General features: G+C 44.5%; 4 protein-coding genes across 5 annotated transcripts; all 4 read right to left on the bottom strand.

The window, feature by feature from the left end:
• Positions 1 to 76: 76 nt before the first annotated feature.
• LOC26534793 lies at positions 77 to 1,179 on the bottom strand. Its single transcript, XM_039372431.1, has 3 exons — positions 555 to 1,179; positions 457 to 497; positions 77 to 399 (listed from the first exon to the last, which is right to left on the bottom strand). The coding sequence occupies exon 3, from the start codon at positions 352 to 354 to the stop codon at positions 148 to 150; it is 207 nt and encodes a 68-aa protein (XP_039228365.1). The 5' UTR covers positions 355 to 399; positions 457 to 497; positions 555 to 1,179; the 3' UTR covers positions 77 to 147.
• Positions 1,180 to 1,939: 760 nt separating this feature from the next.
• On the bottom strand, positions 1,940 to 10,957 carry LOC6525517. Its single transcript, XM_002101316.4, has 7 exons — positions 10,746 to 10,957; positions 5,796 to 6,034; positions 5,049 to 5,132; positions 4,840 to 4,977; positions 4,640 to 4,779; positions 2,352 to 4,554; positions 1,940 to 2,288 (listed from the first exon to the last, which is right to left on the bottom strand). Exons 2-7 carry the CDS (start codon positions 5,970 to 5,972, stop codon positions 2,139 to 2,141), a joined length of 2,892 nt encoding a protein of 963 aa, XP_002101352.1. The 5' UTR covers positions 5,973 to 6,034; positions 10,746 to 10,957; the 3' UTR covers positions 1,940 to 2,138.
• Positions 10,958 to 12,299: 1,342 nt separating this feature from the next.
• Positions 12,300 to 15,272, bottom strand: LOC6525516 (leucine-rich repeat-containing protein 20). Of its 2 annotated transcripts, none has more exons than XM_002101315.3 (4): positions 14,725 to 15,272; positions 12,911 to 13,054; positions 12,686 to 12,853; positions 12,300 to 12,618 (listed from the first exon to the last, which is right to left on the bottom strand). In XM_002101315.3, exons 1-4 carry the CDS (start codon positions 15,020 to 15,022, stop codon positions 12,467 to 12,469), a joined length of 762 nt encoding a protein of 253 aa, XP_002101351.1. In that variant the 5' UTR covers positions 15,023 to 15,272; the 3' UTR covers positions 12,300 to 12,466. The 2 variants fall into 2 exon arrangements, with proteins under 2 accessions (XP_002101351.1, XP_015046338.1); XM_015190852.3 differs by lacking the exon at positions 14,725 to 15,272 and adding an exon at positions 13,247 to 13,433.
• A 1,690-nt stretch (positions 15,273 to 16,962) lies between these two features.
• LOC6525515 (PDZ domain-containing protein 8) lies at positions 16,963 to 21,672 on the bottom strand. Its single transcript, XM_015190851.3, has 9 exons — positions 21,520 to 21,672; positions 21,038 to 21,455; positions 20,714 to 20,974; positions 20,446 to 20,638; positions 18,928 to 20,236; positions 18,709 to 18,858; positions 18,000 to 18,647; positions 17,696 to 17,942; positions 16,963 to 17,630 (listed from the first exon to the last, which is right to left on the bottom strand). The coding sequence occupies exons 2-9, from the start codon at positions 21,200 to 21,202 to the stop codon at positions 17,442 to 17,444; spliced, it is 3,162 nt and encodes a 1,053-aa protein (XP_015046337.1). The 5' UTR covers positions 21,203 to 21,455; positions 21,520 to 21,672; the 3' UTR covers positions 16,963 to 17,441.
• Positions 21,673 to 21,712: the final 40 nt, after the last annotated feature.

The raw sequence follows: 21,712 nt of genomic DNA, 5'->3' as shown, positions 1-21,712 counted from the left end.
TTATGCTTGCTGGGAACAAAATTAATTACCGTTTGCCGAAATATTCCCAAAAATAAAAGAATTGTATCAAAAAGCATAGGATTCGTGCATTGCGTATTTATTTAAAAGTGTTTACATAGGAAACTTTATAAAATGCATTAATTAGCTTTAAAAATATACATATATCGAAATACATATGGCCAGAAAAATCAAAAATACTAATACATAGCAGCCTACTGCAGTCCAGAAAAATAATTGTAGCTTATAGCCCATAAATAAATTTTGGGAATAGCTTGAGCAAGCCGCAGCATTAACTTTGCCTGCAATATTTCTTCTGAAGTATTGTTCCTGGTTTGAATTGCTGTTCATTATCATTTTAGAATTAAGTGCGCGATTAAGTTTGATGTCAACAAGTTCCACCTATAACACATAAAATTGGTTTTAAATGTTCTTACTTCAATTATATTTTTAACTTACTCTCTAAACAGGACATTCCAGCATAAAGCTTCTTGATTTTACTACAAAAATAAATAATTATTTAACATCCAAGCACTTTATCATTTGGCATCACTCACTTTAATTGTCTTCAGGGATAGACAAAAATTATAATAAAATCGTTTTCGTACTGAATGTTGTATATTAAACAATTCTTTAGAGGATCAGTATAGTTTACGTGTTTCCCGGTCGAGACTCGGAAACGGTTTGAGTTCAGAAAAGTGTTTTTTACTTGAATTGAGCGAGGGCTTCATAAATTTACATTCATTCATAGGTAGGCATGTGCATATGTTTTCCTCGAACTGCGACAGCAAAACAACTGAAAAATGCGCATACAGCATTTAAAATATACACTTGGGAAAATATTTTCATAATTCCGAAATAAGAGACGCTTTGGTCATATTTAATTTTTATTTTTGACTTTTTTATTATTTATGTAGCGGAAATTTCGATTTGAAATAAAACCAAGGCCAACTTTGTTAGTGGGTATATTTATTTATTTATAATTTATTTCAAATTGTTTTAGAGTATACACATTTTGCAAGGCTTGCGTAGCCAAAAAGCGAATTAAATATGTAAGTTTGTTGTTTATAAGGCATGTTTGTAGCATGTCGCTATCGCTGATTGCGAAATATTAATATTTATCAATTAAACTTATAGTAAATGTCTTGGACGGATTAGTACTATGTTACGAGAAAATTGATTATCATGAGAAAGTATATCGTGTGAACTTGCAATCTGCTTGTGTCGTTTGTTCAATTAGGATACCCGAACATTTAGTCTACTCGTATTCAATTCCAATATGTAGTGTATCGAGGTGAATACTATGCAGTAGTAATACTTTTATTTCAAACCTGTGTATCTATCCCATCTACCGGAGTAACATATATATGTAACATATATTTTAATAAAGACTGAAGATCCTCGAATCTGTAATCTGTAATCTGCAATCTGTTCAAAAATCCATTGTGTGCATGTGGCAGTTTGAACTTTATATATACAAAGTACATATATACATTTGCAACTAGAAAGTAGTAGCTAAGCATAAACAATTGGACTTGCAAACAACTAATTTCGACAATTGTTGATAAGTTGTAAAGTTGAGAAGTTGATAGGTATTATCATTTGGACAGGATTTTGTGACTGCTCATACAAATTTCCCATCAAACGGCAGCGTAACATTTAAAGAACACTTTTAGCTAAAATTATAACACTCACATACCATCATCTACCATCTGGTTAATTAACTACCCTGCTCTTTTCCCTTTAGAACATCTTTGATTAAATGCGAAATCTCAGGTGGGAGTGCAGAACACACGAATCGAATGGAGTTGATACCACTGGGAAACAAAATTTCAAAATTTCAATACAAATTAAAATTACGAATTTCAAAAAAAAAAAAACAGAAAACTAAGTCATCATCATGATCATCATCATACGCTTTGAACTGACAGTGAAGTTTTTCTTTATAGTGGCTACTTTGTCAGGCAATTGTAATTGGCACGTTTGTTAATTATTGTAAGGTTATTGAGTACTCGTACATATATGACCCATTAATTGGAATTGATATGCCCTCGATTATTCGGTCCTCATTCGGTCCAAGGTGGCTCATCTGGAGTTTCCTACCGATTGTTAGTGTCAATGGGAGTTAGATTCCGATCCCTTTACCACTTGCGTGGCGGCAAGGGCATCTCCTTCTCGGCGTGGTACACCCTCCGATGGGTCTCCACGTATTCACTCTGCGTCTGGGTCTGGGACAGCACACGCTCGCCGCTCCTTCCGGTGGCTAGGGCCACTTGGTTGGACGACAGGGGCTGCAAGGATTGGATGTAGAATGTAATATGGGATAATGGCATTCATTTGGCAGGCGAACTCACCTGTCGGGCGCGGCGAGTGTGCGGAGTGCCCTCCGGCGAGGAGACCTCCATCTCATCGGGCGCTGTCCAGTGCTCGGTGAACTCGCTGGCGGATCGGGCCAGCGAGGGATGGCTGAGGGAGCGGTGGAAGGAGCGCCGGTCGTCGTCGTCGTAGTACTGCATCCGGTAGTAGCTGCTGGCGTCGCTCACGTTGTCCGGATGGTCCACCTGGTGCGGGCGCCCAAAGTCGACGGTCACCTCGGACATCGATCGGAAGTCGTTGTGGTCGGTCTGGTAGGAGGTGCGCGAGCTGCGACGCGAACGCTGCAGATTGAAGGGTCCGCCAGGACCGACGCCAGGTCCTGCTCCTGTCATCAGCATGCCGGTCATGCCCGGATCGTTGCGAATGGTGCGCACACTCGAGCCACCATCGCTGTCGTACTCGTAGAGCGTGGGCAGGGAGCTGCGACGGGATCGGGTGTCCCATGGCTGCGGCGATGCCTTCTTGCCGCGCCTGGGTGTGCGCATCTCTACGTCGGGATCATCGTCGCCGGGCGGTGCCAGGATGCGTATGATCACGTCCCAGGTCTGTGGCTCGAACATGCGCTCGTACCGGGTGTCCTGGCGAATCCGCTCGAAGTCCTCGCGCACCACCGCCTCGGTGAGCATGGTGCGCAACGAGGACTGGGTGGTGATGATCTCCTTCCACTTGGCCCGATCGTCGTAGCTCAGATTGTGCACGGAACTGACATCGTCCTGGCCCACCTCCGACATTTCGGGCTCCTCTAGGATGCGGATGAGCACGTCCCAGTTTGGCACATCCTTGTCCTGTGGCGGCACCTCGATCGGCTTCATGTTGCCCACCAGCTCGGGGCTGGTCAGCTTCAGCTTGTTGTCGTGGATCTGGGCCGGTAGCTCCGCCGGCGGCAGGCTCAGCTCGCTGCGTTCCATCTTGGGCGTGAGGGTCAGTCCGGAGGCGCTGGAAATGTCCGAGAAGTTCTCCCACAGCTGCTGCTCCCGGTCGCCCGGGTAGTTGCGCACCCGCACATCGAACTTGGGATCCACTTGCGGTGGCGGTGGTGGCGGCGGCAGCGGTGCCCTCGGCTTGCTCTTGTACTCGGTGACCCTACGCTTGTGGCTCTCGATGTCCTCGATGGTCTTCTTCTCGGTCACCGTGCGCAGATAGACATCATCGACGGTGTGCGAGGTCACCGGTGGCTCCACCGCCGGCATGAACTCATCCTCATAGTAGTGCATCGTTTCCACCGTCATGTCAGGGGCCTCGGAGGACAAGTCCGTAATCTCGCTGGGTGCCGGGCCGTCGGTGTAATCCGACCAGGTCTCTGGGCGACCATCCACCACCTCGTGATGGGTTCGTGTGTAAACGGAGAACTTGGGCTCGACGACAGCCGGCGGCGGGAGGGGAATGGACTGGGGCACTTGCGGCGCCGGATGGAGTTCGGGCACGTAGGTGAACTGCGAGTGGATCGTCTCCACTTGCGGTGGCAGGGAGTCCATGGTGAGCACGCTCTCGCGATCCTCGTAGGCCTCCATGATGGTCGACAGATTGTTGCGATCCGGACGCAAAGTGGCCACACTCTCCGTATCCGAGGTTACGGGGGAAGGTGGTGGCGGTGGTGACTTCTTCACGCGCACCTGTACATCGAATTTGGGTGAATCGACGGCGGCCACCGCCTCCTGCATGGGAATCGAGTGGCGGGTGACCGAGGTGGTGGTCATCACCGCATTCGCGGACGGCATCTCCTGTGCGGGAGCATAGTGATCACTGTAGATGCTCGAGGTTTCGTGGACAAAGGCGCGATTCTCGAAGCTGCCCGCCGAACTGAAGGGCAGCGATCTCGTATCGATCTCCTCAATCTCCGAGTGCGATTCACTGGGATAGTCGGAGGGTATCAGTGCACCCTCGCTGCCCGACGAGCTGTAGACCGCCTGTAGAGCGGCATGGGCTCTGGGTATCTTGACGCCCTCGAAGGCACTGATGTTGCCCACACTGCTGCCACTCAGCTTGGTGATCTCCGATCCGCTGCCCATGCTCATCGGCAGGCGACGCACCACCGGTATGGAGCGACTGCGCAGGCAGTAGTAGGAAACGGCGAGTCCCAGGAGCAGCAGCGTGAGGAACATGATGGCGCAGATGATCATCAGGATCTGGATGCTCTTCAGCGGCGGCTGCAGCACAGAACTGGTGGCAATCGGGTTCAGGCTGTGCAGGAGGAGGGAGCATAGGCATTGGATTGGTCATCATATATTGGATGGGAGTTCTTGGGAACTCCTGGGACTAGACTTACATGGGCGCCGGCAGAGCAGGTGGAAGCGAGGGCACGGGCGGTGGATAGCGACAGACTATCGTGATGATCTCGTCGCCGTCCATTTCCAGATTGGCGTGGAATCGCACAATGATGTTGTTGGTGAACACACGGGTGGGGTTCTGCGGTGCAGAATGGGATAAACAATGGGCCTAGATAGTTGTCACCACAAGGCTACTCACCTGGATGGTACCGCATCCCTTGAGCGGCAGCTCGAGTCGATAGCTGAGCGCTCCTTTGCCACTAACGCGGCACGCACTGCTGCGATCATAGTCAGCCTGGATAATGCCATGGAACGGATCGTTGAACTTGAGATCAACCTGTTGGGGGGGTAAAGCCTAGTTAGTTGAGATCTTGGGTTGGGATAATCCTCGAAAGGAAATGCAATTACCTGCATGGAACCGGCGGCGCAGTTGAGAGCGGCCTTCGTTCGGTTGAGGAAAATCAGTGGACTGATGTCGTCCAGTTTGGTGACCTTCAAGAAAGCATACAAGTCTTTTAAGTCATGTCAAGAATATATAATTGCTTCATCGCTTTCATATTACTGTTCACTATATATCACTATATATCTTCTTCTGCAGAGCCCCAATAATAACAATTCCCATATAAACCTATAAGCCTAGACATTCCACAGCAAACTAACTAGGTGGCTGGGTTCATGCATATTTAATAGGCACTTTCTGCCATGCTCCATCGTGCTCCATTTCGAGCCCGAAACAATGGGTCTGCGAATTTCCCTAGGATCTGTGGAACTGTTTCTGTGTAAAATCGAGCATCCATTGTGAATTCGAAGCCACTTCCAACGGAAGTATGTAGCCCGAGTTGCTGATATAACACTAGTTTATAAAACGAAAAGATGCAAATGTCTTTAATTTGCAGTTGCAGTTGCATTTCCCCATTGCAAATAAGATGAAGCAGTGTTCCCTACCCATTAACAATGTGCATTCCTATTCTTCTCAGCCTGTTCTCGCAGTTTAAGCCCATCTTAGATGCAGCTTTCGACATTGACGACCGTTTAAATGGATAAACTAGCGAAGCTTGATGGATGCCTCAGCCATGACTCCCCTCCCCCGCCACCAACTGGCAATTGCAAGGGCGTTAAACCGAGTAAAATTGTTGGAGTTGCTGGATCACTCACCTTGCCGTCCAGTGTCGCCTCCTCGGGCAATCCGTTGGTGGTGTAGTTGCCGCTGTCTCCATGCTGCACGTAATTGGACTGGGCCGCCGTCTGGCCGGCGAGGGAAATCAGCAGGAGAGCGGCCAGCAGGCCACGCCGTCCTCTTCTGGCCAAGAGTGGCCCTTGGTCCGAGCTCATTTCGGTTGGCAGTTCCACGCGGGGCTCTCCAGAGCCAGAAAAACACAAAAAATGCGATCGGGCTGTGACAAAAGAAAGCTCAATTAGGAAATAGATAGAAATATAAATATATTACAGAAATAGCTACCTAATTACCTTAAATAATAATGCATTAAATATTAAATAGTTACACATACCATATGGCATGCCAATGAATCGAACAACACTGCGTATGCGTAATAAATACTTCATACGACCTGTGTACTGTGCACCATAAGATCGTAGACACACAAGCTTACAATGAATATAAAGGCTTCCTGCTTTAAATCGTATCTTTTTGCTAGACGTGCAAAGAAAGTTCGAAGTACCTTTGTTAAATAACTAAGCATAAGTCAGGCAGTTAAAGTGCATAATTTATTGCTAACCCGAAAGGTACCGTTCAGTTGAACCATCATCAAAGACTCAGATAAAGACTCAAATAAACTACCTCCACCTCGCCCATTGTATTTCTCTGGCTTGTGGTTTTTTTTTGGCGGCCTTCTGTCAACGACCTTCGCCCCAAATATCGCGATGCGAAGATACATAGATACATGGATAGATGGATACATGGATACCTAGGCACAGATACATATGTGATTCATGTGGAGCTCGGCTTAGCCATAAAGTCCAGAACTCATTTTTCAATCTGAGCTCTTATGTATCTCTTTTTACTTTGCCTTCAATTTTGGCTTTGATGAACAGATGCTCGTTGCGAAGATTGATAGGTCAGCCAACTTGGGATTTGTAGAGATCTGAGACTGGCATACGCAAATTACACTAGCTAACACAAAAAAACACAATTATACAAATGCACTTTTGATACAGAAAGTCATATTATCAGTTTGAAATTAGGTTGCACTTTTGATACAGAAAGTCATATTTTTTGTTTGAAATTAAGTTGGGTGTTTATGACTTTAATTTTGTCATCCAGTTTATTTATTTATGCAGTTTATTTGTCATTCCAACCACTTACACTTATTGCATAAAAGCGTCTGCGCTCACGCAACGCTGAAAGACAAGAGATTCGATGTAGAAGTTGAGGCAATTGGTAGACCAATATAGACAGACACCTACGACAATTTAGCCATATTTGTCACAGGCACTCGCCTTGAAGCGGATCTCCCTCCATCTGCCGACTGCATTGCGACAAGCCAAAGCAAAGCAGAAGCAGAGCAAAAGCAGTGAAAAAGCAAAGCAAAAGCAGAGCCAGTTCGAGTCGAGTTGATTCAAGACAAAAGTGTAGCGAAAAACCAGCACTGGCTGTGGCTAAGACTCTACTCCTCCGATATAAGCTTACCATTTTTTGCAAGAACGGGTTTTTCACTCAGCCAACCAACACAAAGCACACAATTTCAGCAGACAGATTCAGATACGTACGTAGCTCAGCTACAGATACAGATACAGTGGCAGGGAAAAAAGCTGGGCACGTAGGAGCGGATTTTAGCGATTTTAGCCACAGCCCTGGCAAGGTAACTTAATGGTACACCTGGGCCAAAATCCTGTTCCAGCCGCTCGATTTAAGCCATGCAGCCAGCACACAGCACTCGAACTGCACTGCAAATATATATGTACATGTACTTGTCAAGGTTGCTGTCGCGTTTCAATAGACAAACTTTGTTATCATTCGAGTGAGTCACGAATCTGGCTTAAATATGCGAAAAGAACTTGTTTTTTGGTTCCACCGGAAACCCGCTATTTCACTGCCCATTTCAAACGGATCTTGAATATATAGTACATATATTATATCTCCAAACTCTGAACTTTAAAATCTTGCGTTTTCCAATTTCGCTTGCACTGCTGAGCTTTCAAGCTGAGTTATTTTATATATATTATATATATATATTTAGATACAATGGGGCTTGTAAATGCAGTCAAGCGAAAAAGTTCTAAGGTCCTATGAGATAAGATGTTGACTCAGTCACTAAAAATACAATGAGTCAGGCTTTTCCTATTTACTTTTCACAAACGTGATTGTATATATATCCCAAAACATAGAAATAAAGTACTTACATATATCAAAAAACATAGAAATAAAGTACTTATATCCCAAAACATAGAAATAAAGTACATATATCAAAAAACATAGAAATAAAGTACATATAACAAAAAACATAGACACCTAATTATGTTTTCTTTAATTAGGTACGAGAATATATTTTAAGTTAATTTCAAATTTAAAAGAAGTTAAACATTGCTTTCGAAAATAAAAAGATGTCAATAATTACGAGTTTATTTTTGAATATTATAAAATCTACTAAAGTTGGGAAATAAAATATGACTTAAAACTAAAAATTCTCTCCGCTAAGAAACTGCTTTTTTTATGTTACTATCCTGCAGCGGAAAATCATAAAGTGTTTTCTAGTTTTATTTTCGTGTACGTGAGGCCGCGCAAAAAATCGCAATTAATTGGATTAGTGTTCTTTCTCATGTAAAAATTTTCGGCACACACATGTGTGTGTGTATGTACCAGCACACCTTTAGCCATGTAAGTGGGTATATATGTATGTATTTATGCACAGGTAGGTGAGTATCTTTTGTATGCAGCCTCACACACACACACACACACACACAGAGAGACACAAACACACCAACACTGAGAGACCAGAAGGTATCTATAGATAGGTTCGCATTGTCGCTCAGTTGGAAAAAACTGGTATTTTGAGCGGTCGCTCGCTCGCTCCGAGTCTCAAATACCCCTGGTAGCTCCACCATGCTCCACGGTACTCCGCACCAGCACCCGCCCCCGCCCCCGCACCCGTCCCTCCAGATCCGAGCTATGGTTTAATGATTACGCGACGACCGAGAGTTGGCAAGGCATGAGTACCAGTCGAAATACAAGTGCACCGGGAGAAACAGGTACGCATATTCTGGAAGTTCGTAACTGCAACTACTCTCTGCTCTCTTATAAGTTTCTAATTTTAAAGCTATGGTAAAATGGGTTTAGCATTTTGCAATGTTTTGATATCAGATCATATTAGATAATTTAATATAATAATATTAATAATTTTATAATTTCGACATAATTCTGTAGAATTAAAAGTATTTACACCTTAATAAACCTCACTTTCTTCAAAGCACCGCACCGTTTCTCTCGGTGTACGTCAGGTATGTATCGCAAACTCTGGCTGCGCATGCGCTGTGCGCTTATTGAGCCGTCTCCCTCCCGCATCGCTGCCTCTCTTTCGCTCCCCCGGAGACGAGCTTGCCTCATCGCAATGCGTAAGCATCGGCGACACTGCTCGGTGTTTTGTGTTCAAGCTCTGGAAAACAAGAGCTTCTACGGCGGCGTTTCAACGGCATTCCAACTGGGCGATACCCACGCATTAGCCATGAATACCTTCTGAAGTACAATCGGCACTGAAAATCTGCTGGCTGGTACTTAGATTCTGGTTTGGCACACGTTTTTCCCTTCTTAAGTGGTGCGGTGGCCAAAACTGGATTATGATATACTTGCAATTCATTTGCCTGCAGCCTTCTTATATAATACGTAACAAACTCACTTAAGCTGAGTATCCTTAGAAGTATCTGTGTTATGTATCTGTATTATGTATCTGTATAATATTTCGATGCTTCCTCCCTTCAGAGAAGTACCAAACTACCTTAAGAACTCTAGCACAGTCATAATTGGCTTATAAAGCAATTAGTAGATGACTTGTGGGATATGTAATATGAGACGAAAGTCTGATAACTGCAGAATCTAACTGGTAAGTGCATTTTAAGCCACTACAGGTAATCGATTCAAGAGCCACTTGAAGTGCAGCAACATAAGTCCAGTGGCATCCGTTCACGAAAAGGCAGTCGTCACGATGGAGATAACAATTAAATTTGATGAAATCATCAAGTCAAATCATCAAGGCGCTGAGAACTCTCCATTCCGCCACACTTCCGCACACGATCAGATACAATTGAGTGGAGTGGAGTGGTTTGGAGTCGTTTGGAGTGAAGTGAAACTTTCTCGGATCAGAATCAAAAGCAATTTATTCTGCCAGGGGATTACTGTACCTCCTCGGCTTCGATCTTTCCTTTTCATTTGTCTGGGAGGGAAAGCCCAAGATTGGTTCTTTTGTGAGTGGGCCTGGCTATTGGAAACAGGGCGCCATTGTCCGCTGCCCATTCAAAGTGCTTAGCTTTTCTATTTGCCAACGAGAACGGGAACGAGAATGCAATTCCACTGGGTTAGTGATATATTAGTAATGCGAATTCCTGGAAGACCGACGATGATTTATATATTCAGTACCCCGAAGGCATCACTTGCAAAAGTGTCACACCTTACTCAACTCAAAATTGAGTTGCAGCACACATCTCGATGTTTGTTTTTCAAGTGTTAGCACAGTTTGGATTATTGGATACTTAAACAATGATATTGTATTCTTCAGAAGGTTGTATATATGCGATTAGTTCGTAGTTTTAATGGGTCATCATGTCACATTTAAGCCTTCTTGTTTACCAGCTTACTAGTTTATAGCACTACTCTGCGGTCATTATAGTTTTTCTAGCTACCAACTTTAAAACCGTAAGCCACATAAAAAAAAAATTGTAGTTTCACTGACGAATGTTATTCACCAAAGTTGTTTGTGCTAGGCCATTTCAAATGTTGTTTGCCAGTTGGGTTATTCAAATTAGCCACGAAGATGAGCTTTCGCAAGTGTATTGCGGGAAATAGATATGCAAATAACAAAAGAAAAAACTACTCGTGCAACTTAAACGAACAAAAAAATATGAAACAAAACAAAAAACGTAGTTAAGTATATATACTTTTTCCGTTTGAGTCGCGCTTCGACGTCTGCTTGTTTTTGAATTCACTAAATGCCGATTTGTATCTCTTCTTTCTTTTCTCACAATATTTTTTATTTATTTTTTTGGAATTTTGTGTGATCTGAGACCAGACTTGTCTCTAACACTTGTCCGTGCCCGAACGCGCTCTAGTGGATTACTGGCTGGCGACTGACTGCTTGGTTTGGGCCCAGTCTGGTCGGATCGGCCTTCTCGGCCCACAGCTTTTGAGCCAGCCAGCCAGCTTGCCAAGTTCCCAACTTCCCCAGTTGCCAGTCTGCCAGTTTGCCAGTTTGCCAGTTTGCCGAGCTGAGGCTGGGTCTCTGAGCACTTATCATTCGCCGTCTCCCCTTCTACCAACTGGCTCTCTGGCTCGTCGGAGTTGGTAATCTGGCTATAACTGCGAACAAACCAGCTAACAAACTGAATATTTCAACAGGTGTCCAAAAGTATGCAGTAAGTGGGCCTGCTTCTTCATAACCTGGCTTAAAATGATCATACAAAGTAACTACTGTTTTAAATTGCTTATTATCACTGCCAACGTTTAGTGTAAGTTTTGGCCATTTTCCTCAGGAGTAAGATCATCAAGAAATGGTGAAAAATGAAGATTTCCCAATTCGAATGCCAAACGATTGGGAATTCAATTACGAGTTCAACGAGGCATGGCAATCCATACTCGTGCAATTATTGCCAGTGTTTTGCAATTAAATAATTGTTTTTAGATGGGAAATATTTTCTAGACTTTTGTTAGCTGTCATCTGGCTACTAATGCTGTACTTGGCGCATCACTGGCTAATTACTTTTGGCCGTCTCTCTCTTTCTCGTGCTAACGTAATTCGAGCTCGGCTTTCGGCCTAAGCCTCGTTCACCTTTGCTGGCTCAGCGATGCACGACCAACTCGATTATTTGGCAGTGGGTTCCGAGCCCCAAATGAGCGCCCTTTTTGGCCATCTCTCGCCTCTTGGTCAGAAACCTGTTGCGTACAGAGAGAAAAGTCTCACTTCTAATGGCTAATAGTTAGATAGTTTGGTAATAGTTAGAAGGCCTAAAGAAAAAACTAATTTCGTTAAGTCAAACAGAATTAAGCCGAAAATAGTAAGTAGAAAATAAGCGAATTATATATATATATAGATTTAGTAATATAACTAACAAAAATACAAAATAATATCATTAAATATTTGTTTATATATTTCAATACATATTTGTTATCTATGATTTTGCCAAGTGTACCTGTTATGGAGCCAACGATCTGCTCTCTCTCAAGCTCCAAGTGTCTCTCCCCATTTAAAACCTCGAGCTTTTGGATCCCAAGCTTATGCTGCCAGTAAAAAGCTCCACTTTTAACCAATTTCAAATGGTTTTGACCAAAAAGTACAGCCCACAACCAACAGATCAAACTCGCTAACCAAATTTGTCCATTTCACTAACGTTTTCTGTGGGATCCATAACTGTGATCCATAGTTTCTATCAAAATATTGTCTATTTGACTTGGAATAGACATTATAGAAATACTCAGAATTTCATAAGAAGTGTGTGTTTGTGGTTTTTGATAAATATATATATATATAAATTTATAAACAGAATAAATAAGTTGAAGGAGGGCCGTTCAGGGCGCTCTCTTTCGAGATAACGAGAGATTTGTTTGTGGTGTTGTTGTTTTTTTTTTTTTTGTGGAAAATGAGTGGCCAGGACATCCAGCCGGTCTACCAGTCATCGTCCATCTCCTTGGAGATCTCAAGGAGGAAGGGCGTCTTGAAGTTCTGCAGCTTTCGTCGGCAGTTTCTGCTCAGCGGATTATTGCGCAGATCGACGAGGGCCAAGTTGTCACTGGTAATTGCCTCGTCGGTATCAATTTCTAATGGATATAGCCATTTGGATCATTAGGTAATTGGTTGGGCGAAGGCTTCTGCTATGGTACTCACCCAATATGGCATTGTTCTGGGCATCCAGACTGGCAAGACTCTGAAGCTTAAAGACTACTTGTGGCAAAACGATGAACGAGTTGTTCGAGATATTCAGCTTGGTCAGCGCAGACAAGCTGGCGAACTCCTCTGGCAGCCTCGACAGTTTGTTGTGTGACAGATTGAGATCTTAAAAGAAATAGTACATTTAAATTAATATATAATATTATATATCATTGTGCCCACCTGTGATGGTGCTGAACTTTTGCGAAAACTTGGGCGAAACGCTCTTGAGCACATTGCCGCTGAGATTGCAGGTGACCAGCTCTGTGTTACGCATAAGATGGTAGACTGCATCTGGTATTTGCATCAGTTCACAGCTCGAAAGATCTGAAAGAGCAGAAATGTATAGTTAATAACCTTAGGGATATGAACAGCTGGTAAAAAACCACTGGCTTCAAGAACAGAAATAGCTTTTGCCATTGAAAAGCTATACAACATATGTTCTTCTAGTTCACCATGCATATGATATGATATGGTATTTGGTGTAATTGAGTTTATAACTAGGGAACGAACTCCTACCTAAGTGAGCACTTTCGTTGGCTTCTTCACAACGCTCAATCACCCTGACCACCAAGTGCGCCATCGCCAAGTTTCCATGCGATCCCCTGGAGTATCGTAACCAGCCTTATCAATATACCTATATGTATATAGATATATATTTATATATATATAACTTCCCGATTTGCCTTATGCTCGCTCACAGCCGATGTGGTCAACACTGAGCACGTGAATGGAACTGCCTAAATATAAATACGACATTTCCCCATCTGCGCACGCAACTTGTTATGCGAAAAGAGCGCCGATATCGGTGGACTCTCTATATGCTCTATATGCTCTATATGCTCCATATGCCTTATAGTTATAAGTTATAGTGAGTCACGATCGCGAAAGCTTTTCGCTTTTCGCTTTCCGATTTTTGAGTATAAGAGCGGAGAGAAAGACTCTGTTTGTTTCGCGGAAATTGCGTTTGTCTACACTGCGAAACTGCGTTGTGTTTTCTTTTTGGGAAAAACCGAAAATCCAATGAAATAAAACTGATTTACAACATTTCATGAAAAGTGTGTCCATGCATTGTATATATTTATGTTTTTAGAGCAGGAACACTAGTAAATACATACTAAAGTTTTCAGTTCATGGTAAACGGGAAGTAAATAAATAAAATAATAAATATGTGCACTTTAAAAAAAAGCTTTTTTACATTTATACATTTAAGTTTTGAAACGTAAGTGGCTTTGCTTTTACTGCATATATTTTATAGCATCGTAAATCAAATTGTAACAAATTGCTAAAATTTAGAACCCTAACTTACGAGATACACTTTAAACAAAAAGTTATCAAAGTGTGGCTACATTTTGTATTTCAGCTCTGCTCACAAAGATTTTTAGATTTGAAAAACAATTTGTAAATATGCAATTCCAATCGCAGGACTCACTCATCATAACAAACAATCCCCACCACTGAAGGCAAATCTGCGTATCGAAGAATGAAATCATATGGAGGCCAATGTCTTGGCAATTAGTACCACCCCCACTCCCACTTCCACCCCTCACCCCAACCCCCACTACCATTTCCCCTTTCATTGCCACTTATCGCGCCCATTGATAATTTACCTTTCTTTGTTAACCGATCGTGATTCGAGGCAACAATCTGGGAAAACAATGCAATATACATACATATGAGCAACGCAATCGGCAGAGACGCACTTTCCTCGTCAATTTGTTGTTCTTTTCGGATTGGTAAGGCACTCAATTATAAACAAATTGTTGGCTTTTGTATGGGGAAGTCGGTGCGCAATAACTGAAATTGGCAATTGGCCAATTGTCCATACTACGACCTATATGCGAATGTGTGCATATATGGATGGAATAAACACAACCCGTCTAGTTGCAACTGCGCCTCAAGCGCAAATGAGTGGGTCACATGCACATACTGAATGCCTAGTATACCCCAGTGTACCCAGTATACCCAGTATATCTAGTATACCATCTATGACCTACCCAGCTTGTGGTTCTCCTTGGCGTCCTCGCACCGCTGAACCACCCGGATGACTCCTTGTCCGGCGATCGGAGGACAGGTGACGATGCCGCCGATCCTCGCTATGTGCGGCGGAATGCTCGGATCGTCTGAAAGGCCGGACTCCTCGCTGGGATCCTCACTGGAGAGATTGGTGCTGCGGTTGTCGTTGCCATCATTGGGATCGTTGTTGCCATTGTTACTGCCATTATTACCACCATTGCTGCCACCATTGCTGCCACTGTTTGGGATGTTTGTTATGTCGTTGCCAAAAGGCCGCATCTTTGGTTTTGTTTTGTTTTTTTTTGGTTTTAACTAGCTTTCGGTGGGGTTATATGAAGTTGGCGTAGTCTCACTGGGTAATCAATCACTCGAAAAAAATATGTGTTCCAATCACTGTTGCAAGTGTATGATGATTGGTTCAAGATATATATGTTTCCTATTATTTGGACTGTTTAAAACGCGAGCTGCTAACTGAATCGCAGCCAACTGAACGTGACTATCTTCCGCATTGAAATATTGAAAATGCTTTTTACTTTCGGTTTTTATAGCACGAAGAAGAAAGAAAAGCTGCGCATAACAAAACAAATGAAAAATAAAATGGGAAGAAAAACAACAAATAATAGCACAATTTGGCAGCTTCAGCCGCACACCGAACTCCAGATACTCTTTCTTTGGCTCTGAATGAGGCATTAGATCTATCAGAAGAACTTAGTGTTCATTAAATCTTAAATTTGTGCATGTTTGAAGGAAATGGAAGTGATAATCCATATAAAGTATCTTTCAGTTTATCGAATTAAAACAAAAATAAAAAACAAAAATATATAAAACGTAAATATATACATAATTTTGAGATACATATAAAGACATCTTTGAGTGAGAACTAAAACATAAAGCGAGTTCTAACGTGAAGTCCTGCTTGTAATATAGTTAATATCTCTAATATTCGAGTTAAGGGGTATAGTGCAGTCGATTAACCCCCACCAAAGGGTATAGCTGCAGCGTAACAAAATGTCTTGTCATCTTAAGAGCAATAGCCTCTGATATAAACAGTCCTTCTTTCTCTTGCCAATAAAATGAGCTTGTTCTATCTGCGGAAAAGTGTAAAAGTTCAATGCGAAAATAGAGAGTAGATGTTTGAGAGAGAGAGAGAAAGAGAGAGGATCGCACCGTACACTAGTCAGCAAAATAATGGAAATACTGAGATTTATTACCAAAGTGTAATTACGATACAAAAGCTCCAAGATTAGCAGCAGATTTTCATACATGCAATTAATTTAGAACGACTTTCATAACTTGTTGACCAGTGTAAATTGGCCAACATGCCTATAGAATCGACTTTTACGCATCAGCCGTTCGCTGTTTTCCTCCTCCAGTCGAAAACGCGTCGTATTGAACACCTCATTTCCATGTAAGATATGTAATTATAAAATAATAAGCAAACTTTTGTGCACTTATTCGAGATAATGGCCATTTTCAAGGTTGCCAAGGCCATTCTACCCATTATCTTGAAATAAAGATACAGATAATTCCAGTCGATCAACGAGAGCTGTCGAAAGGCAAAAGGCCAATTTCAAGTTCTGCTCCCCAAAGCTCCACATTGCACTTTCTTTAAAGTGGGGAAAAGCTTTCGCCACAAAACATTGAACAATGTGCATTTGGAACATCGAAATACCCTGTAGTAACGTTAAACAATTATCCAATAGATGCACCCTTTTTATAAGAATTAGGATTGGAATATATTCCTTTCCAAATCCAAAGATCCTTTCAGTTCAGAAATTTGCCAACCTCGAGAAGAGTATGACTGCATCGAGAACAAAGTGTCTGGTCATCTCAAGAGCAATAGCCCCTGATATAAACAGTCATGCCTGCTGCCGCGGAAAAGCTTGTTCATTCTGAGGAAAAGTAGGAAAGTGGAAAAGTGGAAAAGTAGAAAAGTGGAAAAGTGGAAAAGTTCAATATGAACGGAGAAAGTGCGTCGTACATAAAGCGTACTTATAGAACCGATCTTCTACGCATCCGTCATATGATTTTTCTCTGTTCCGGAATCTCTCGAGTCTCTAGTCTTTAGTCTCATTAGATCACTTGGCATTTTGAACTTGACATTTCCACGTTCGCATATACTATAGAACACACACAGCATGATATGATAAATAAACCCATTTTGGAAAATGATTTAAAAGTAGCTACTAACTTTGCTAAAGGAAATCAATGCGAAAATATTAAAATCAACGTCAAAAATATTTAATTTAATTTGCACACACTTTCTTTTCACGTACTCTCTTACATACCGATATACAAAGATTTTGCTATAAAATATTAGATAAATATCATACGAAATGTGATGGAACTCGGTTAAAAATGTTTATTTGCCGAAAACAAGTTGGGAACTCTATGGATACCATTGATATTAATATCCATTAAGTTTTGGGTTAATCCCATATTATGTATTATGTATGTACAAATCTCTGTTTTAAAACTGACAAATAAGCGTATTTTGATCGAAACAAATGGCTAAAATTGAAATACTTCTAGTTAAGTATGCCACAACACGAATTAAAAATGCCCATTAGTTCACTAACACATTTCCAGTCTACTACTTAAGATTATGTACGAGTTCACGCGAATACACAAGTATTTAACCATTGACATTGCGACGATCATTGAGGATCCCAGTGTCCCAGGATACCAGGATCATCTACTACTGCAGCACCACACCCTGGGCATGCTGCAAACCCGTGCACAAGTACAGCATGATGATGCTCAGCGCCTGGACGCGCTCATCCGATCTGTCCGACTTCCAGGGCGAGGACTCCGTCGCCTTCTCCGCGTCGTTCATCTGCGTGTAGCCCTCGGTCTCCGCATCCAATGCCACCTTCAGTTTCGTTAGCTGCAAGTATCATATTAGTTATATATATATATATGTATATTCCAGATGCCAAATGGCAGACGCACCAGCTCGTTAATCTTGGCCACACGCTCGTCGGGCGGCAGGGCAACGTATAAGTGTTTGCTGGTGCTCTTGGCCAGGTTCATCAGATCCTCGTTGCGTGTATGCCGGATGATGGGCTCCGTGATGACGATGACCTGCTCGAAACTTAACTCCGGACAGTCCAGGGGCAGGGCCTCGAGGTGCTGGGTGACGCTCTCGAAGGGATTCTGCTGCAGCGCAGGTGTCGCCTCCTCCACAATCGATGATTTTCTGCCAGTTGGAGTTATGCAATTAGTGTACCCACATAAGTTCAGGATGTGGACTTACCGGGATGGAGTGTGCTGTGGACTGGGCGGCAGACTCTTGGAGTTCATCTGCTGACCACTGCCAGTTAGCGAGGAGACGATGCCGGGAATGTCCAGGTTGCTCGCCTGCCGCTTGATGCCCTGGGCCAGCATTCCGGTGAGGCTGGATCGATGGACATCCAGGCCGGCGGGCGTCGGCGATTGAATCTGTACCTGATCTCCGCCAGCTGCAGCAGATGTCTCATCCAACGGAGTCACGCCCGTGCTGGCATCCAGGATCTGCGGATTGTCCGGCTGTGTAATGGTGAACTCCGGCCGGCTGGCCATCGAAGGAGTGGAGGAGGTGGAGGAGGAGGTGCCAGGCATGGAGCCAGTACAGTCCACCGGACCGCAGACGGTGGCCATCTGGCACTTGACTATGCACTTCTTGTGGCAGCACATGGAGCACTCCTGGCACTGCATGGCGTCCTTCAGCCAGATCTTCTTGCCGCAGAAGTCGCACTGCGTCGCCCGATGGAAGTGCGTCCTCACAAAGTCGTGTGCCCTTGGAGCGGCTGCTCCTGCGGCACCAGAGGATTCGCCGGCTGTGCCGCTGTCCGCCAAGGAGCTCGTCAGCTTTAGGAACTGCGACTGATCTTCTGAAGCCACTCGATCGCCAGCCAATGGATTCCTGCAAAATGCAAAAACTATGAAATAGTTCAGTCTTTTAATGCAGAACTTGTGGCGATTACCTGGCCGGAGACTGGGACTTGGAGGTGCTTTTGATGGGCACATCGCCCACCGTCAAATTGGGATTGCCCATCCAGGAGAAGCCAAACAGAATGTCGCCAAAGCAAAAGTGCGGATTGAAGCCGGACTGATTGGACAGCGGATGCGTCTTCCTGCGGCACAGTAAATACACATTATATTAAATCAATTGTGGCTCCTGAGTGATTCACTGGCCAACTTACACAGCCTGCAGTGATGCGGGTTTGAGACTGATCTGCTTGAGGCACTGATTCAGACTGGTTTCGGAGCACTCCACGAGGATTTGGCCGATCTGGACATTGTTGTAGCCCAAGAGCACACTCTCGCCGGCGGATTTGCCAAAGACGCAGACGTTGAGGAAGCGACTGGAGTTGTCCAACTGGAAGCTGCACACGTCGTCCATGTGGATGAGTGGACTAAACGGACAGTCGATGGTGGAGTGCTGGTAGAAGTAGTTGACCGCCTCCTCCACTTCCTCCTTGCCCTTATCCTTGTCCTTGTCCTTGTCCTTGTCTCTATCCTTGTCCTTGTCTTTATCTTTGTCCTTATCCTTGTCTTTATCCTTATCCTTGTCCTTGTCCCGATCCTTATCGCCGCTCTCCCGACTCATCGTCTTCTTGATAGCCTTGGCAATGAGGTTGGACTTCTTGGGTGAATTGGTTGGTGTACCGCTCAGGCTGGGCTTCACCACCAGGTGCTTGGGTGCCGGATCAGCGGCTGCTGCTGCAGCTGGCGGAGCAGGCTCATCCGTTTCCGCCATCCGTTGCTGGCAGGAATATGAAGTGGGCAGATCGCCGATATCCTCGTACTTATCAAAGTCCTCCAGTATGGCATCGTTGCGAATAATGCCGGGAATAATGCGCTCGATGCGCAGACTAAAGACAGTGGCCTGCAGCGTCTTGACCACCTTGGCAATCTGCTGGATGGTGGTCACCGGCCTGCCCTCGATGGCCACCAGTACGTCGCCGGCCAGCAGATTGGACTTGCAGGCCGGTGTATTGGGGAGCACGGATTCGATGCGGACCACCTGGCTGCCGCTCTGCTTGAAGACGATGCCAATCTGCTGGTTCTTCGCCTTGTGAATGAACACGTCCAGCGAGATGAGCACATTCCGGCTATCCCGCTGACTGGCCTCGATGAAGGGCACCGGCGCCAGTGTGATGGTGCAGTACGTCTCACTGGCACCCGGATAGCCCATCAGCCGGGACAGCTCCGCCAGCTTAACGGTGAGCATTCCATTCGGCTGGATGTCACAGTCGCCGGCATCCTCCTCCGCCGTCCAGTGGAAGAAGGGCTTGTAGCGCAGCTTGTAGTTGGGCAGCGTGTGTTTCCGGCGCACCGCCTTCCGGATCTGGTTCGAGATCAGGTTGGTTATGTTCGACTGCATCTGGCGGCCCTGGTACTTGGACTCGATGTCCAGGATCAGCTCCGGATCGCCCAGGAAACTAATTGACCAGTGCGTGTAGGGCTTCCTCGTGAACTGCAGTCGCGCCATTCCCGAAAGCTGTTTCACTGCAATGGAAGATGTTTTGATAAGTAGTTAGTAGGGATTAGTTAAATATATATGTCTAAAGTACAAATTAGGGACAAAATGTAATACCCTAATTATTCCTATTTCATACACTGATATATCAAAAACATACATTTCTACAATGTATGTATGTATTTCCAGAAGCTTTCATGAACAATTAAGTTCCATTCCCAGTGGCCAACTCACTCACCCCTAAGCGTTATCGATCCCTTCTTGCCCAGCACCATGTCCGCGTCAATGGAAGTTGTGAAATTGCCCACATAGTTGATGTCCAGCAGCAGGTCAAGATTCTCGATGCGCTGCTCATCCTTGTCCAGCTCCACGTTGTGCACTGATAGCGACTTGACGTCTGGAAACTGGTCGCCCAACTCGAGCTCTTTAATCTTAAATATTGTGATTTTGTTAGTACACCAATCAATTTCGAAACTTTTTTGTATAAAAACTTAAGTAAATCTCACCGTGAGCTTATCCAGCAGTTTTCCGGTGGTGGTCTTTGAAATCAGTTCGTCCAGCTCAATGGACAGCTTGCGGTAGAACCACTTCCGCACCCGATTGGAGTTCTTGAACTCGTGGAAGAGAAACTGCATGACAAAGTTGAGGGAGACCAGGGCGGAGGCTCGCCGTAGGCTCTCCTGGTGGTTCTCGCATCCATTCCCTGCGCCTCCACCCACTCCAGAGTTCGATAGTCTCTTCAGGTTCCTGGCCGTTTGCTTGATGTTCTTCGATTGTTGGAATAATAAAAGCAGTTGAAAAGGGTAAATGCAACATGGGCTTGTACTTACCAATGGCAGGGTGTATTTGGCATTCGCCTGCTTCTGCTCCTCGCTTTCGTCGGGCAGATTGGAGAACTTGATGAAGATGAGGTACTGCAGCAGGATCATCACCACTCCGCCGATCAGCAGGAAGATCAGGCAGAGCAGCAGAATGTTTGAAATGGGTATCTCCATGCTGGTGGCGCTTTAAACTCCTCCTTTCCTCTCTCTCACGCGTATTTCACTGTCTGTTGCTCCGGATTTGGTTGCTGGAGGAGCTGCGAGGATTCCAATGCTCCACTGGCCACAATATTACTGATGTCAGTCTTTTCAATTACGTTCTGGGTGTGCTCGCATCGTAACGTATCTCGTCCAGTATCGCCCAGTATAGTTCGCAGTTCACACGCAGCAGTTTGATTGCAGCCGAACTCTTGACCCATCCATTTGGCTGGAATCCAAGCCGATTTGGCCAATATGAGGTAGCTGCGAACTTACAACTATATACAACTTACAACTGCTGAATAGGCGACATAAAATCAATATGTATCCGCAGCACTGGCTGCGCCTTTTTTTGTGCCCTGTGCCCTGTGTACTGTGTACTGTGTACTCTGTGCCCGCTGCAGTGCGCCTGCGTCCGGATCAGCTGGTCACCTTCCTGGGGGTGGATTCGCAGCCAATCCGGAGGCCAGTCGTCAGCCGGACGGA

This window comes from Drosophila yakuba, chromosome X, assembly GCF_016746365.2.
Source record: "Drosophila yakuba strain Tai18E2 chromosome X, Prin_Dyak_Tai18E2_2.1, whole genome shotgun sequence".
NCBI lineage: Eukaryota > Metazoa > Arthropoda > Insecta > Diptera > Drosophilidae > Drosophila > Drosophila yakuba.
Note: the sequence above shows the minus strand (reverse complement) of the source record. Positions and strands in the feature narration are given on the sequence as shown.